The 17,249-nt window shown below is 34.9% G+C and overlaps 1 protein-coding gene across 1 annotated transcript in view; it reads left to right on the top strand.

The window, feature by feature from the left end:
- The window catches only part of CYP20A1 (cytochrome P450 family 20 subfamily A member 1), a 46,173-nt gene extending 35,410 nt beyond the window's left edge, over window positions 1-10,763 (top strand). The window contains exons 12-13 of the mRNA XM_074191599.1: window positions 8,083-8,172; window positions 8,314-10,763. Coding sequence (XP_074047700.1) covers window positions 8,083-8,172; window positions 8,314-8,464 — 241 coding nt within the window. The 3' untranslated portion in view covers window positions 8,465-10,763. The remainder of the gene's footprint in view (window positions 1-8,082; window positions 8,173-8,313) is intronic.
- Window positions 10,764-17,249: the final 6,486 nt, after the last annotated feature.

Genomic DNA, 17,249 nt, shown 5'->3' with positions numbered 1-17,249 from the left:
GAGGGAATGTAAGAAGAATGAGACATTAATGCACTCTTTGAGGAATAGTGAAATGATTCAACCATTATGCAGAGTAATTTGGAACCATGCTCAAAGGCCTTTAAAATCATGTCCGGTCTTTGACCTAGCAATGCTACTACTGTGTCTATATTCCTGAAGAGATGTAAAATGTGATGGAAATGAACCTCTATATGTAAGATTATTTATAGAAGCTGTCTTTCTGGATGTACAGAATTGGAAATTGAGGGAATAACACATCAATTGGGAACTGGCTGAAAAAGTTGTGGTATGTGATTGTGATGGAATGTGATTCTGCTATAAGAAGTGATGAGCAGTAAAACCTGGAATAACTTACAGATGAGCAGATATAATATGAAATGTACTGTATGCAAAGTAACAGCAATATTGTAGGATGATCAGTAGTGAATTATTTAGCTTTTCTTAGCAGTACTATGACCCAAGAATACTCTGAAGGACTTAGAATAAAGAGAAAGAGAAAGAGCTAATGGTCTGAATACAAATTGAAGCATACTTTTTTTTTTACTTTAAAAATTCCCCAGCAACATTGGGTGATGATCAACTATGATGGACTCAGCTCCTCTCAACAGTTCAGTGATCAAGGACAATTCTAAAAAACTTGTGATGGAAAACACTATCCACATCCAGAGAAAGAATTATGGAGACTGAATGTAGACTAGAGCTTTCAATTTTCACTTTTTGAAATTTGTTTAATGTTTTTTTTTCTTTTTCTATAGTCTTTTACCCCCTTTAGAGCTGATTGTTCTTTCATAACAACTAATATATAAAGATGTGAAACATAATTGTACATGCACAACCTCTATCAGATAACTCACTGTCCTGGGGACTCGAGAGGGAGGGAAGTGGAAAAAATGTAGGAATCAACAGTTTACAGAAAGATGATTGATGAAAACTATCTTTATATGTAATTGAAAAACAAAATAACATTTGAGATTGCAAAAATAAAGAAGAAACCAAGAGTGGTATCATCTCTGGGAAGTGCAAGAAGCAATGAATGGCAAAACAATGTAAAGAAAACATGGTGAGACATTCAACTAAACAAAGTCATGCCAAAGGAATTTAAGGTTGATACTGGAAGGAGAACTAACTATAAGCAGACAAAACCATTTGTAGAAATTTTTATAGCATTTTTATAAACTTTTATAAAATTTGTCATTAAGGACAATCAAATCACTATATTTGGTTACTACTATCATAGTTGTAAAATAATTGGAAATGACACTGAAAAAGAGATGAAAAATGACTGAACAGAGAACCCCCATGGTAGAAGTAACACAACAAAAGGTGAATGTCCAAATTTTCAAAAATACAGGAGAGAATGGAATGTGCAAACTGTAGATTGATGAACTTGACTTCAATCCTGCAAAAAATAAGGTGCTTAACAGAGATGATCAATGCAGATCAAGACATACATTTTTGAATATGACCAATGTAGGGATTTGTTTTGCTTGATTGAGTTTTTGTTGCAAATTTTTCCTTTTTTTTTTTTTCTAATGTGAAGAGGGTTGCCCAGAAAAAAAGAAAGCTTTTTTTTCATACATTAAAAAAAAAGACAAAAAAAGCCAGGAATCACAGACAAGCAAGATAACTTTGAAAGTTACATATTGAATTTATTATGTATTTTTTAAAGGCAAGTTGTACATAATAAAGATTCAGAGTTTCATATGCAATCCTCTTTCTACTGTGTTCATGGAAATATTTATTTGGTATTTAATAAGTTTAGAATTTTTTTAAAGTGGGAGATAAAAAAGGCAGGTCCAAAGACCAATCTTATTTTTTTGTTTTGATACTAAATTAATAGATCTAATAAATAACTATATTAAGTTACTAAATTAATAACTTGGGGAATTGCTGTAGATATTATTTGCTTAAATTTTAGCAAAATGCTTGATAGGACAGCATGATAATTTTGTGAAAAGATAGAGATATGGACCAGAAGATAGTATAAGTAAATGAATTCAGAATCCATCGAGTGACCAACTCAGAATAATAAGTATTGATAGTACCATGTCAGCATGACAAGAGGTTTCAAGTGGAACTGTTTTTTGCTCTCTGACACTTTTACTAATCCCAAATAAAGGCATAGATGGCATGTTCATCATACTCAGAGAGACACAGTTAACATACTATATAACAAAGTCAGCATATTACACTGGGCTTAACCTAAGAAAATGAGATTCAAAAGAGATGTATAATTTTGCAGTTGAATTTTTAAAAATCAACTTCACAAGTTTCAGAATCGGGAAGGTAATTTTAGATAGCTGTATGTTTCAAAAGATCTAGGGGCTTTAATGAACTAAAAACTCGTCAGTATTGTGAATTGCCTGTCTCAAAAACTAATGGAATCTTGGGCTGTACTAAAAAGGAATAAGTTCCTGGAATGAGGAGAAGCCATTTCCACTGTCTTCTTTCCTCATCAAATCAAATCTGAAGAAACTGTGTTTAATTCTGGGCACCACTGTTTGGAAAGATCATTGATCTTAACTGGAAAGTATCCAGAGAAAGACAACCAGGATAGCAAAGCATGTCACATGAGGATCAATTGAAGGAATTGGCTATGTTTGGCCCAGATAAGAGAAGATCATGAGTACACATTTTTCTGGTTCAGGCTCCTGTGCAAGAAAGAGTGAGAGAAAAGAAGAGGATGACCCAGATAGGAAGATAATTGAGAAGATTATTTGGAGAGGTTTGGATATGTGAAGTCAGCTACAGTTTGACTTTGGAGAGAAGTGGGCTAAAAGCTTGAAGAAAAAGTTTCCAAGTCCATATTTTACTTTTGTTTTCTGTGAGGAAAAGATTGTTAACAGTTTTAAAACCAGAGGAAATGGAAAACTCTATGGATATGGTTGAATAAACTGGAGGACTTTCTTAACCTGCAGAAGAGATAACTTAAGGAGTCTTTCAACAGGCTGTGTTTTCCTGGTAGTGTTAAGACCAGGGGTGGAGGATCCCTGGCTTGGGTTGTACTGGTGCTGCTGTTGCTGCCATCACCCCTGCCACCACCTAGAGGAGCCCAGATATATTTCCGACTTATGGAAAGTGAGAACCGTCTTTCAACAGGCTGAGCATTGGAGATAAGGAAAACAGAAAAGGAAAACTGATTTAGAAAATAGCTAAAAAGATGGCATCTGAGAATGGGATTTGAAGTTTTGGAGTGAGATTTAAAATATGAGAATTTTATTCTTCGGGCCAAAAATAGAGTACATGTACCCGAGGTTAATAAGAATGTATATACTTGTATCTTGCAAATCTAATCAAAAAGGCTTTAAACATTTTTTTTATAAGAGCATGGGACAAAGGAAATGACCCTTGCATACAGAAGGCAAAATCCAAGAAAAGATCTTCAGATAAGTTTATACAAATATACACAAGATTTATACACCGAGTAGTAGGAGGTAGAGGTACTACTGCAAGATGACAGATTTGATCTCATAAGTATCCTTGAAATTTATTGGATAGAACTCATAACTTTGGATATCTTAGGGACTTGGCTTTGTTCTTTTCAACATTTTTAATGACTTGTCTAACGATGACTTGCTTATCAGATTTGCAGAGGAGAAAAAACTGGGGCTGGAGGGAGCCAGATAGCAATACAGTAGATAGAAGAGTTTAGAGCCAAAAATATCTTGACAGGATAGAACTTAGAGCTGAATCCAAGAAGATTAAATTCAGTAATGTTAAAAACAAAGCAGTTTCACAAGTACAAAATGGGGGAGGTGTGGTTGTATAGCAGTATCTGAAACAAATCTGGGTTTTTTATTGAACTACAAGCTCAATATGAGTCATCAGTATGCTGTGGCAGCCAAAAAACATCTAATATGATCATGGGCTAAATTAAGAAAAAATAAGCCTAAGCAGCATTAGTGCCAGGAGTGAAGGATCCCTGGCTTGAGGTTGTAATGGTGTTGCTGCTGCTGCTACTACCCCTGCCACCACCTAGTAGAGCCCAGGTATATTTCCAAATTATAGAAAGTGAGAACCATCTTTACTTGTTTCCATTGTTATGGAGGAAGGAGCATTAAAAAGAATTCCCTATGGCTTGTAAGACTCCCTTTAGGCACCTGTCTGTGGATGATTAGGTAAGGTTGTATATCAAGTTTCAAAATACTGTATTCTCTACTAAATAATCATTCAGAATTGTTTGATCTTTCTATAAAAGAAAAACCAAATGGATAAAGAATGCCTTTTGTTTAGTTTATGATATGCAATTGGATGGCTAACCCATGTGAATTGGTCCAACAGTACCTTGAACAGATACTATATACTAACAGTGTACTGGGCCTAGAATTGAATAGTTGGTTGGTTTTTGTCCTTCATTCTTGAGGAGCAACAAAATGACATCATTGGGTAGAGTTGTACTGTGTGTCCTTGACTGTGGCTGATCGGACCAATATGAGCTTGAAATGTTCTATCACAGATTAGACACAAATATTCCATGTGAACATTTAGGGTGGGTTCTCTAAATTTATGCAGCTCATGTTTCCTTTGAGCAGTTCTGCCTTGCTCATTGAGCACAGCACCTTCTCTGATGAGGGCATACCATGCTTGGTGGTCCTGTGCCAGTGTCTTCCATGTTGCATAATTAATTCCAAAGTTCTTAAGAGAGACCTTCAGAGTGTCCTTGTTATACCTTTTTCTGACCTGTCCTTTGAGCACTTGCCCTTTTTGGCAAACATACATTTTGATATTCAAACATGTGGTCAATCTATCAGAGTTAGGCACTATCATCTGCAAACAGAAAATCATGCAGCAACACCCCCTTCACTTTGGTCTTGTCTGATATTCTTTTCAAGTTGGAGAATTTGATCATGTTGTCAAATGCCTTCAATGAAGACTGAAACATCATGCTATAAAGCAGCGGAGCAAGCACACAGCCTTGTTTCACTCTGTTGGAACTGGGAAATCATGACAGCATTATCCATTATCTAGAACTCAAGCAAGCATGCTGTCATGAAATGCTGTTATGAATAAGAAGAGGGTAAACTGGATTGTCCTTGTGAAATTGTCAGACTCTTAATGATCCTAAGAATCTCAATGAAATACAGGCCCATCTTTTTAATCATCTGTAGTTAAACGATTTGTGTCAGTAGAGGGAATTTTCCACACTGATGAAATCAGAGATCTGTACCAAAAGTAATAATTTTTCCAGGTGTATTTTATAGCTCTGAATTGAGCAATACCTTAGCCTCTGAAGAACTGAAATGGAAATTTTTTTCCAAAAAAACTAAAAATAAAACAAAAGGCTTTTTGTGAGCACAAGCATGCTACAGTATATTACAACTTAAGAATTATCCAGAAAAAAGCTATTTATGGGAGTCAGATCAATGCAGGAGTAATAGACAACAAACAGATGACACATGTGTTCTGTTGGCATCCATGTGATAAGGTCCTAAGAACACCCACATCATTAAGATCCTTTTAATTGTAATACTGGTATAGCCAATGTGAATTATAATTCTTTTCTTCCTAGCACAAAATAATGTATTCTCAACTCTGAAGACTTTTTTCGCAGTCTTAATCAGTATTTAAAGAGCACTAAAACCCTGACAATATGTTCCTATTCTGTTCTGTAAATAAAAAGTTATATACAAAGAAAAGAGACAAATTCAGGGACGTAAGATTGTGCTACTGTTAAACAAATGATTGATATAATTTATTTGCCATTGGCATAATCTCCTGAATAATAATTTTTAAGCTAAGGTGATCTGTAAAGATAAGGGGGGGAACCTCAATTTACTGCAACTATAATTCAGCATTGGTTTGTTTGAACATAGTTTATTGCATGTTGTTTGCATTAAATTGTGAGCTCCTCAAAGGCCAGCAATGTCTTTTTTGTATTCCTGGTGCTTATCACTAGCATCCAGTGGCACTTAATAAATCTCCTAGTTTCATATATTATAATGACCGCTACTGTACCCACAAGGAAACTTTTCTGAAATAGAATTGATAAAAATCAAACTGGGACTTGATTCTGATTAAGAACTTGATGCTCTACCTTTGGTTAAAATAAATTTAACCTCAGATGAGTGACTTAATTTTCTTCTGTTGTATACTAGTGCCACTTAACCAAGTTAACCAGCCACAAAATAAATACCTAATAAATGCTTAAGGGCTGTTGGCTTACACCAAGAGCAAAGGATCTAGATAAAATGATCAAACATCATATATAAAACAATATTAACTTGAGGGTGAATGAACTGAATTGTCAATCAACAAAGTGAAGCTAAAAATTGAATTCTTTGCAGATAAAATTTAACGAAGGAAAAATTCCCCTCTAGAAAAAAAAAATCCTCCTGAATCTTTTATCCCTGTCTGTTTATTTTTAAATAATAATGAAAATTTGGGGTAATTACCATTTTGAACTTGTATAATACACTCTGAAAATACTTAGATGCCCTGAGGCAAACATCTGTGTTCTCCTTTTTCAAGGTTTTTTCAAAAGAAAAACTGATTGAAGTTAATTTCATCTTTAGTTTAATCCTTTGTAGTGCCTAATACAAAAATATTTTGTATTGTAATACATATTTCACCTAATAAGAAGACAGGACTATCCAGTGACTTTATTTTTTTTTAATTAAATTGGAACTTCATAACATTCTTTTATTTCTAAGGGGAAAAAACAACCCCTTAAATGGAAGTGAAAAAAAAAAATCTGTTTTCCAAAGAAATAGAAGGCATAAGTTCTTTGATAGCAGGGTGGAGAATTTTTTTTTAAATCCGTTTAGCTTGTTTTCTCTCTCTTTTCCTAAATTACTTTCATTTCTATTTTTCCCATGTATTTTATGGTACATTTAGAATGAAAATAACTTCTAAATATAACTTAAAAAGTATGGCTGGTCAAAGAGGAGACCACAACTTAAAGAAACCAATGTCATACAAAATAAAATGCCTCCCTTACTAATTATTGTTTAGTTTCATGTAACTAATATTTAAGTTTTAAATTTTTTTGGATTTTCATTTGTTATTGTCTGATATAAATAGTTTTTAAATGTGTATTCATTAAGAAACTGCACATATAATTTTTTTTAGTTTTTTTTGCAAGGCAGTGGGGTTAAGTGACTTACCCAAGGTCACACAATTAGGCAATTATTATGTGTCTGAGACTGGATTTGAACTCAGGTCCTCCTGACTCCAGGGCTGGTGTTCTATCCAATGCACCACAGCTGTCCCTACATATTTTCTTAAAATCATTTTTAACCAAGAAATAAGATAATGTATAGATCACAGAATACAGATATTGTAGATCTCATAATTTGGAGGAACTTTAGAGATCACAGGGTCTGACCCAGTTGGGAACAAAAATTCCTTTGACACCAGTACCAATAGGAGAGCATTCAGCCACTTTTTCAAGACCTCCACTTAGATCAAGTCCACTATTCCCCAAGGAAGTTCATTCCACTTCTGAAGAGCTCCCCACCACTAGTGAATTCTTCCACTTTATCTAGAATACATTTGCCTCTTTCCTATTTGCTCCAGGTTTTGCCCTCTGGTACCATGCAAAACAATCTTCCTCATTTCCCTGCCAGCCCTTCACATACTTGAAGACAACTGTTATGTATCTCACCTAACTTCTCTTCTCCAGGGCAAACATTCCCAATTTTTCCACTGATCTGCATATAATTCTATCTGAAAGTTCTTCACTAGCTTGATTGTTCTCTTCTAGGCATTCAAAGTTATCAGTCTTCTTCCTTAAATGTAATATGTAAAATTAAACACAATATTCCAGACGTAAATTGACCAGGAATAAATACAGTCGGTCCTAGATCTCATTCTTCTCTTAAATGGAGCCTGAAATTACATTAGCTTTCTTGGTTTCCATGTTGTGATGTTCATAGGGTCATAGATTTAGACTTGGAAAGGACCATAGAGGTCAGAATAGCCTCTTTATCTTTTACAAGGAAACTCAGCCCTAGAGAGGTTAGGTGTCATTCCCAAACTTATTTAAGTAGTAACCAGGAGAACTCGGATTTGTCTGACTCAAATCAGTCTTTCACTCTACACTTTGTATGATGGTTTGTCCTCCATTCTGTTTTTCTCTTTAAGGTTTGATCCAGATCGGTTTGATGATGAATCTGCCATGAAAAATCTTTCTTTACTTGGATTCTCAGGCTCACAGGAGTGCCCTGAGTTAAGGTAAGACAACTTAGTAAGAAGAGATGTGCCTGTTCCTTTGGTTTTAGTTTTGGCATTCATTATAGATGAGAAAAATGATTGTTTCTTTTCTCTTTTTCTTTTTGTCACATTTTTGTATACTTATTTGCCCTTTCTGACTAGGTTTGCATATATGGTGACTGCAGTACTTCTAAGTGTGCTGGTGAGAAAGCTGTGCTTACACCCTGTGGAAGGACAAGTTATTGAGACAAAATATGAGCTGGTGACATCATCAAAGGAAGAAGCCTGGGTCACTGTTTCTAAAAGAAACTAAAAATGAATGTGAAGTTGCAAGAAAGTGCTGATTCAGCCTTTTGACAATGAAAATTCATTTGTTTCACTGAGAAATGTTATCCTCAATCTATAATCAGGTTTGGTGTTCAGACCTAATTTTTTCTACATTCTTAATATTAACTTCTTTTTCATATTAATATTCCTTCACTAAAGTGAATTTAATACAGACATTTGTTGGTGGACCACATTGACTCCAGGACATTGGATAATAGAAGTGAGAGTTGTTTTGCAAGACCATTTCTAAACATTGCCTCGTCAGAACAGACCAGACATGAGCAATGTGTCCTTTGAAGCCGACTGGCAACGAAGGCCGCTATTTGAGATAGTTATAGCTAGTAGTTAGATTTTCATTGTTTAATGTTAAATTCTAGTTTTTGCATAAAACATTTACATTAAATGGTCCCTACTTTAAAAAAAAATTTTAATTCTAAGAGAACATAAAATGTATAACATACATAGTATTATACATTTTAAATATACAAAGGGAATGGAATATTTATAGAAATTTTGTGACACATCATTTTATAAACAAAAAATCTTTTGTAACATTAATTTTCTTAATCAGTTTTATAATTTAGATTTTTGTATACTCTATTAAATTTTTAAAAACAGATCACATTTGCTATTACATTGTACCAGCATATTGCTCACTTTAAATGGTCAACTTAACTTTATATTTTTGAATTAATATTTTCCAATTCATCTCTACCTTTTATTTTTCTAATATAAATGAAATTTTATTCTTGGGGGGAAATTATTTGGAAGAGGCAAGAATTTAATGACTTTTTTTCATAGTTACTTATATACTTATATACTCTACCTCTCATTATGTGTTCTACCTCTTATGAAAGTGATTGTTTTGAAAGGTATACCATTTTTGTATAAAAGAATAAGAAAGAGAAGGGGAATACATCTTCTGTTTAAAAAAAACCATTCTAGGAATTCTCTACATCTCATTCAAGACAAATGAAAGATCAATTGAAAAAGTATGTCTTGCAACATCCCCCCAAGAATTATGTCTCAACAGTCATTTAGTAAATGTTCCTGACTGATGTCTTGCAGATGCAGAGAATTCTACAGGCCAAAACACTTAACCCAAGGAAATATTCACCCAATAGATGTCATCTACCACACACCATTAAGGGGAATAGATCGGCTGAATATGTAGCAATTCCAATTTCTTACTATTGAAATAAAATTATAAAGAAGAAATGAGTTAAATAGATTAATAATAAATATAAGTGTAGAGTGTCTTAATGACTATGGCAGTGGGTAGAATGGCAAATTCTACATTCCAGAGCCTCTTTCTAGTCTTCAGTCTTCAATTCCATTGTCCTGCACTGCCATAAATCCTCAGGTATAGAATATGAAGCAGTTTAGAAACTGGGGATAGAAGCCTGACACTAAAAAAAAACCCCTAAAGATAAGGTTTCTCCACTTAATAAGAATGGCAACTAATCTAGGTCACTGTATAACTAATGACTAGAAGAGGTCAGAGATAGGTTAATATAATTTTTTTCCAAGTTGTGGATGAAAATTTAGGTATGTTTTTGGTTTGACATCCAAATAGTTGATAAGTATTAGAATGTTTAAATTTCAGGCTTGCAAAAGAAATGTTGTAGTAAGAACTCATCCAGCCCACTATACCCTTGCTCTTTCTTCCCCTCCCCCCATGCCCTCATCATACACTTGTGGCTCTTTCTTTATGGGGTTCTCAATCACTGCAGGTGGGCTTAAGCTGTAATTACACATCAAAAATTATTTTCCATGTTGAATTTTTGCCTATCTAGAATGACATTGAAGTACCCTATTTGTTTGGCACTGATCCTCCAGTTTAGTACAGGAGATAACATGTAAAGCTATGAGAGGTTTCAAATGTTCTATCTAAGGTAGTTCCAGTGAATTCCACTCAATGAACTTTACATATGGGCCTCTGGGTGGCACAGTGGATAGAGTACCTGGCTTGGTGTCCTGGTGTCAGGTGCTTTGGTTAGGAAGATTCCTCTTTTTGAATTCATCTGTGACATTGGACACCTACTATCTGTGTGACCCTGGGCAAGTCATTTAACCCTGTTTGCCTTAGCTTTCTTATCTGTACAATGAGCTAGAGAAGGAAATGGAAAACCGCTCCATTATCTTTGCCAAGAAAACCCCAATAAGAGTCACGAAGAGTTGAACATGGCTGAAAATAATGACTGAACAATAAAAAAGGCTATAGTTTCTTAGAAATATACCTTATTGTTATAGTTAAAGGAAAATAAAAAGAGAACTACAATTTTCATATTTTGTATGACTATTTTCTTTGGCTTCTGTTTACAGTTGTATTTGTGTTTCAGTCCACGCTGCTATTATTGAGTTTGTTTAAATAAAAATTTACTCCTGTATTTACTGTTAATTGAAGTTTAGTTGTATCCATGGACAGTGTTCATTCCAGCACTTACACAAACCTCCTCTTTTTGAATGACTTCAAATTACTTGAGGAAAAAATGCAGCTGTTTTTCAAGTATTTTAGTACCCTCTCTGAGCAGAAGTGATTTGATTGAATTAGGATGGATTTTTGTTTATTTTTTTGTTAACTAGCACAATCCCATCCCCCTGCCATTTCTCATGTGATAGAAAAATATGAAATCTTAATTTAAACACCATCTGATTTCTTATCCTGACAAGTTGGTCCTAAATTTTTAAAAAATTGAATCTTTTCAAAGCATTAAGTAATTTATTGAATTTTATTCCCTTTTATTCCCATTGCTATTTTATTTTGTTTTTCCATTTGTATTTTGTGAAAGTTTTTCAACATTCATCTACATACACATGCATATTTATAAATTACATAATTTCCTTCCACCCTCCTTTTTTGACCTCCTTCCCTTCAATGGCAGTCTGGTGAGCATTGTCAATATACATTTGTGTTTAATATGTTTACAGATTAATCACTTTCTGTATAAGGAATTAGGAATAAGGGAAAAGAATAAAGCTATGAGATAGGAAAGAAAAACATTAGAGAAATTTTTAAAAAGTGAACATAGTATTCATTCAGATTCTGTAGGCTTTTTCTTAATTTTGTTTTGTTTTGTTTTTCTTCCTTTGGTTGTGAATAGCATTGTCTCCAACAGGTCCCCCAAGATTGTCCTACTTCTCTGAACTGCTGAAAGGAACTGCATACATCAAAGTTGATTGACTTACAATGTTGATAATGTATGATCAATGTTCTCTTGATTTTGCTCCCTGATCTCAGCATCAGTTCCTGTAATTTGTTCCATACTTCTATTCATGGTTTCTTAAGAACAATAGTAATCCATAGCATTCATATGTCATAACTTGTTTAGCCATTCACTAGTTGATGGGCATCTCCTCAATTTCCAATTCTTTGCCACTACAAAAAAGAACTGCTATGAATATTTTGTAATGTGGAGCTTTTCCCATTTTTTGATTTCTTCTGGATATAGGCCTAGTTATTGGTATTGTTTGGCCAAAGGGTATGATCGGTTTTACTGCTCTTTAGGCACAGTTCCATATTGCTCTCCAAAATGGCTGAATCAGTTCACAACTCCATCAACAGCGCATTAACGTCTCAGTCCTCCCACAACCTCTCCAACACTGATCGTTTTCCCTTTTTGTCATCTGTGGATGTGAAGTGGTATCTCATAGTTGTTTTAATTTTCATTTCTCTAATCAGTAATAATTTTGAGCATTTTTTCATATGATTATATATATATATAACTTTAATTTATTTGAAAACTGTCTGTTCATATCCTTTGACCATTTATCAATTAGGTAATGACTTTATAAACTTATAAATTTGATTTGATTCACTATATATTTTAGAAGTAAGATCTCTATCAGAATTCCTAACCATGAAAATTGTTTCCTAGCTTTCAATTTTCCTTCTAATCTTGGCAGCATTGGTTTTATTAGTGCAGAAACTTTTAATATAGTCAAAATCATCCATTTTACAATTTATAATTTGTTTAGTCATAAATTTCTCCCCCTTCCATAGATTCCACAGATAGAGTATTTCTTGAATATTAATTGGTCTATGGTATCACCTTTTATGTTTAATTCCTGTGCCCATTTTGACCTTATTTTGGTATAGGAGGTGAGATGTGGATCTGTGCCTTCTTTTTGCCACAGTATTTTCCATTTTTACCAACAATTTTGTCAGTCCCCCTCACTGAGACCCTGGGGAGGGGGGGGAGTCTTTTCTGTATGATACTGATAGTGGGGACCTGGTCCAGGCTGGGGCCACAGTGTATGAGTGCTTGAGTTGAACGAGTTTTTTTTCTCTTTTTTTTTTAAATGAAACACCAAAAAATAAAATAAAAATTTAAAAACACCCACCCCCATCCATGACACCTAGTCTAGCTCTCCCTGGGAAGCAGGGAGCTGATGAGCCCCCTTTTGATGGCTAGGACTCTATGGTCCCCTCCAGCCTCTCCTGCTGTCACTTATATCTCCCTCTCAGGTCATCATCATTTTTTAGAGCTCAAGACAAGACAAATCCCCAAGATTCGTGTGTGTGTGTGTGTGTGTGTGTGTGTGTGTGTGTGTGTGTATGGATGGGTGCTGTTTGTGTACCCATGTCTGTAGATATTTACAGTGGTGCTATACAGACATTTACATTTTATATATATATGGAATTGAGAATATTAGGTGAAAATTATGCCTGAGACTTATATTTTGCACATTTTGTAAAAACTCTAAGAAGTGATTTCTGCCTGTATATTTCTAAAAAGAGAAACAATCCTCCTCCACCCCCAACCCCAAGAGAACATGATAGAGATCTAATTTTGTGAGGAAAAAAAAAACCTGAAAAAAATCCTCTAGTCTTAGCTTTGTCACAGGTTTTTAGTCTTGGTCCTCCTTCCTCACTATCAAGTGGGAGGGGAGGGGAGTCCTGGACTGGGAGTCCTCTAGTCCTCTATGCCCGCCTAAGGCATTGGGCTCACTATTCTATAAAAATCAGATCTGACCTTTTTGGAGGGAAGGGCATCTCCCAGAACACCAGCCTGGTACAGGCTGTGGTGCCACTGTTCGCACTCACCCCTTAATGCCATCCCAGGGAATCCAGGGAAGAAAAGGGGCACTGGAGAGCACCTCAGAATCCCTGCCTCATGCCCTCCCCTTCTATGTCTGATGTACTTTGCATATCTCAGTCTTCCACAAAGAAACGTTAACCTGCCTTGTGTTAAAAAAAAAAAACAACACCCTTGACAGCCAAAATGGGCCCTGCAGAGACCAGGTCCACTTCAGGTCTTAGGGGGGCCCTGGGATATTGTGACTGCTAAAAAGCCACCTGCAAGCAAACAATAAAGACATGTCATTTTTTTAAAAAGTCCCTTTAATGGACATTTCTTGTTTTCCATTCTCTAGATTGGCAACTTTGTATATTTATCTAATTGACACATGTTTTTCAGGATAATTTTTTAAAGCTTAATCTTTTATGCAAAAGCAATACAGTGCACAAAACCAACTGAAGGGAATGTGCTAAGCTCAGATAGTGATGACTAAAACAAAAAAGCCCAGAGATAAATCTTGCACACAGATCCATTTAACCCAATTTGTTACTTTTGTTTCAAGGCTGCTGCCCCATTTATTGAGTTGTTATTTTGTTCTTATCTTATTTTTAATATTTTTTATCCATATGGAACTAGAGTTAAAGACAACAAAAAAGTTTTTTTAACTAGATGCAATTTTTATTATTAATAAGAATGATACCAACTATCCCTTTCCTCCCCGCCAATGTTGTTTGAGTTTTCTCCAGATACTATGATTCTGTGTTTAAGAAACAATCATATTGTTTTCAAGTGCCTGGAGTATGCTGAAAATAGATGGTAGAAGGCCACAGATTCAATATAATAAGAAGCCAAACTACAACTGAGAGTCGGGATAATTCTTAGGTTGGAAGAGTTGATCAAATGAGATAGTCTTGATAAAGTGCTTTGTAAACATTAAACATTATATATAAATATCAGTTATTATAATTTAACTATTTTCTTTCCATTTGACAGTTAAAACATTTTTGTGCATATGGAGCATAAACATTGTTTTCCAAGGGCCAAGAACAGATTGGGAAGAGGGAGGGGAAACCATACTGGAGCAGTAGAAAACTGACATGGAAAGCCACATAGGAGTCAGCTCAAGAGGACAGTCAGGAGGGAAGAGCCAAAGCAGATGGGGGCTGCTGAACAGTGTCAGGATCTCTGTGGATGCCCCTTGGAGGGCATGTAGTAGAATTTCCTGATTTTGAAACTGAGGAAAAAACTTAGGACCAAGGTCATGAAGAGACTTTCTTAGGCTAGGAATGGTACAGATGAGCCAGGCAGGACGCAGGTGATCAAGCGATAATAAGCTAGAGACCAAGAAGTAGGATGGGGCAATCATTGGTGACAGAAGAGCTTTCATGCTAATTTGGAGAATAGTCCATAGAAGAGCAGTCAAAACCATTTATAAGGTTAAAATGTTTACTATGGAATAAAATGAAACCATTGCAACTCTGCACATACAAATATGTTAGGAAGTTTTTACACACAAAATCTCAACTTAGACATGGCCTCAGAGATGATCTAGTTCAGCTTTCCTCAAGACAGTTATTCCCCTCTGTAAAGTCCCTGACAAATTGTCCCTCAAGACTTCATTTGAAGACATGGCAGCTTGTTGCACTTGGGGTAGCTCTAATCAGTAGGAAGTCTTTCTATATATCAAGGCAAAATCTGATCCTGCCCCCTGCCCCGCCCCTGCCTCCAACTTCTGTGGGTAATCTTTAGTTACACCTTCTGGAGCCAAGTTTTAATAAATCTAAACAAGTTCCTCAAATGCTCAACAGCCATCTTGTCTACTCCACCCCTTGACCCTCACTATTTTCCTTATGCCATGGCATCCATCCTGGTTGTCTTTCAGCCACAGTACTCATGATGTAGTCTCACCAGAGCAGAATAATTATTTAAAAAAATACTTATTCGGGTGGCTAAGTGGCATAGTAAAGCACCGGCCTTGGAGTCAGGAGTACCTGGGTTCAAATCCAGTCTCAGACACTTAATAATTAGCTAGCTGTGTGGCCTTGGCCAAGCCACTTAACCCCATTTGCCTTGCAAAAACCTAAAAAAAATACTTATTGTTAGAATTAAAATAGCAAACTTTTTAAGATTTACTAAGTGCTTTATAAATAGTCTCATCCTCAGAAAATCTAGTGAAGTAGGTGATATTATCTTAGACACAACTAGTGTCTAAGGCTAAATTCTAATTCAGTCCTTCCTGTCTCAAGGATCAATATTCTACCCACTTGCCAGAATACATACATACATACAAAGTTTATCCATGCATGCCAAAATACAAAACTTGGACAAACATCTTCCCTATTCTAGAAACAATGCCAACATTAATGCAGCCTAAGATGGTACTGAGGTTTTTAATCTGTGTATCCATATTGAGTTTGCAGTGTTCTAAAACCTTCATATTGTCATCATCATTACTGTTTTACTTTCCCATCTTTGTAAAATATATTTTTTAAAATGGACTTTTTTCTCCCCATCCTCCACCAAAACTTTCCTTAAAACAAAAGAAACTCAAAAATGACCACACTTGATATCATAGGTAACATTCCACACCTGTAGCCCCAATTTCCCTCATTCTTCCACCCTACCCCACCATAAGGTATGAGCTAAGTTTTATTATTTGTTCTGTAAACAAAATAAAGTTGGACCTCGCATTTAATTTGAGTTCTGCTACCTTTTAACTTTGTCTTTTGGATTGCTATAGTCATAGGGTACATGGTTCTCCTGGTTCCATCTTAACTGCATCAGTTCATATGAGTCTTTCATGTTTCTATAAATTTGTCAGATACATTGCTTCTTACTGTGCAAGGACATATATCATTGCATTGCTATGCTACATTTATTTCCTTATAACCCAATCATAGAAGGCTACTTTTTGTTTCAATTTTTTTTCCTCCATAAAAAGTGTGAGTATATAATATATAATAGGTGAGTATATTTGGGACTTCTCCTTTTGCCTTCAGGGATCTGAACTGGGTAAAAGGTTATGAATTGATGGATCAAAAGATAAAAATATTTCAGTGATTTTTTTTCTCCCAAAATTTCAAAGTGCCTGCCATTCCGTAACTTCCAATACTGACTTTTTAATATCATCTTTACCAATTTGCTGGTGTGAAACTGATGAACTATCATACTTGTTATAATTTGCTTTTCTTTTAGAGCAGTGACAACAAATTCAAATAGAAGTTAGCTTTATCTATGTTTTGTTGTATTTTATTTATTTTGTTAAACATTTCCCAATTACATTTTATTATAATTCAGGCAGCACTTAGGAGTTTTGAAGGCAGCAATTTGTGGGCTGGGAGTTTGACACCTCTGGGTTGGAAAATTTTTTCATATATTATTTCATTCCTTTTCTTTTTCTGTTGAGAAATAACTTTTGGACTTACATGTGTCTGTTAATTCCCTATATATCTTGAATATTAGACCTTTATCATAAATGATTTTTGCATGGAATTTTTCATAATTTCTCTTCTATATGCATTCACTATGTGTGAAAGTTTTTTTATTTTTGTAACTGAAATTGTCTGTTTTATCTATTATGATCAACTTATCATGTGATATCATATATATATGATTATGATATATATATATATGATTATCTTATATTCTGATCTTTTTTTTGGTTAAGAATATTTCTCCTAGTTATGCCCAAAGGACAACAAAAATGTGTCCCCTTTGATCCAGCCATACCACTACTGGGTCTATACCCTG

This window comes from Macrotis lagotis, chromosome 6 (genome assembly GCF_037893015.1).
Source record: "Macrotis lagotis isolate mMagLag1 chromosome 6, bilby.v1.9.chrom.fasta, whole genome shotgun sequence".
NCBI lineage: Eukaryota > Metazoa > Chordata > Mammalia > Peramelemorphia > Peramelidae > Macrotis > Macrotis lagotis.
The sequence above is the reverse complement of the archived record's forward strand: the minus strand, read 5'-3'. Positions and strand labels throughout refer to the sequence as shown.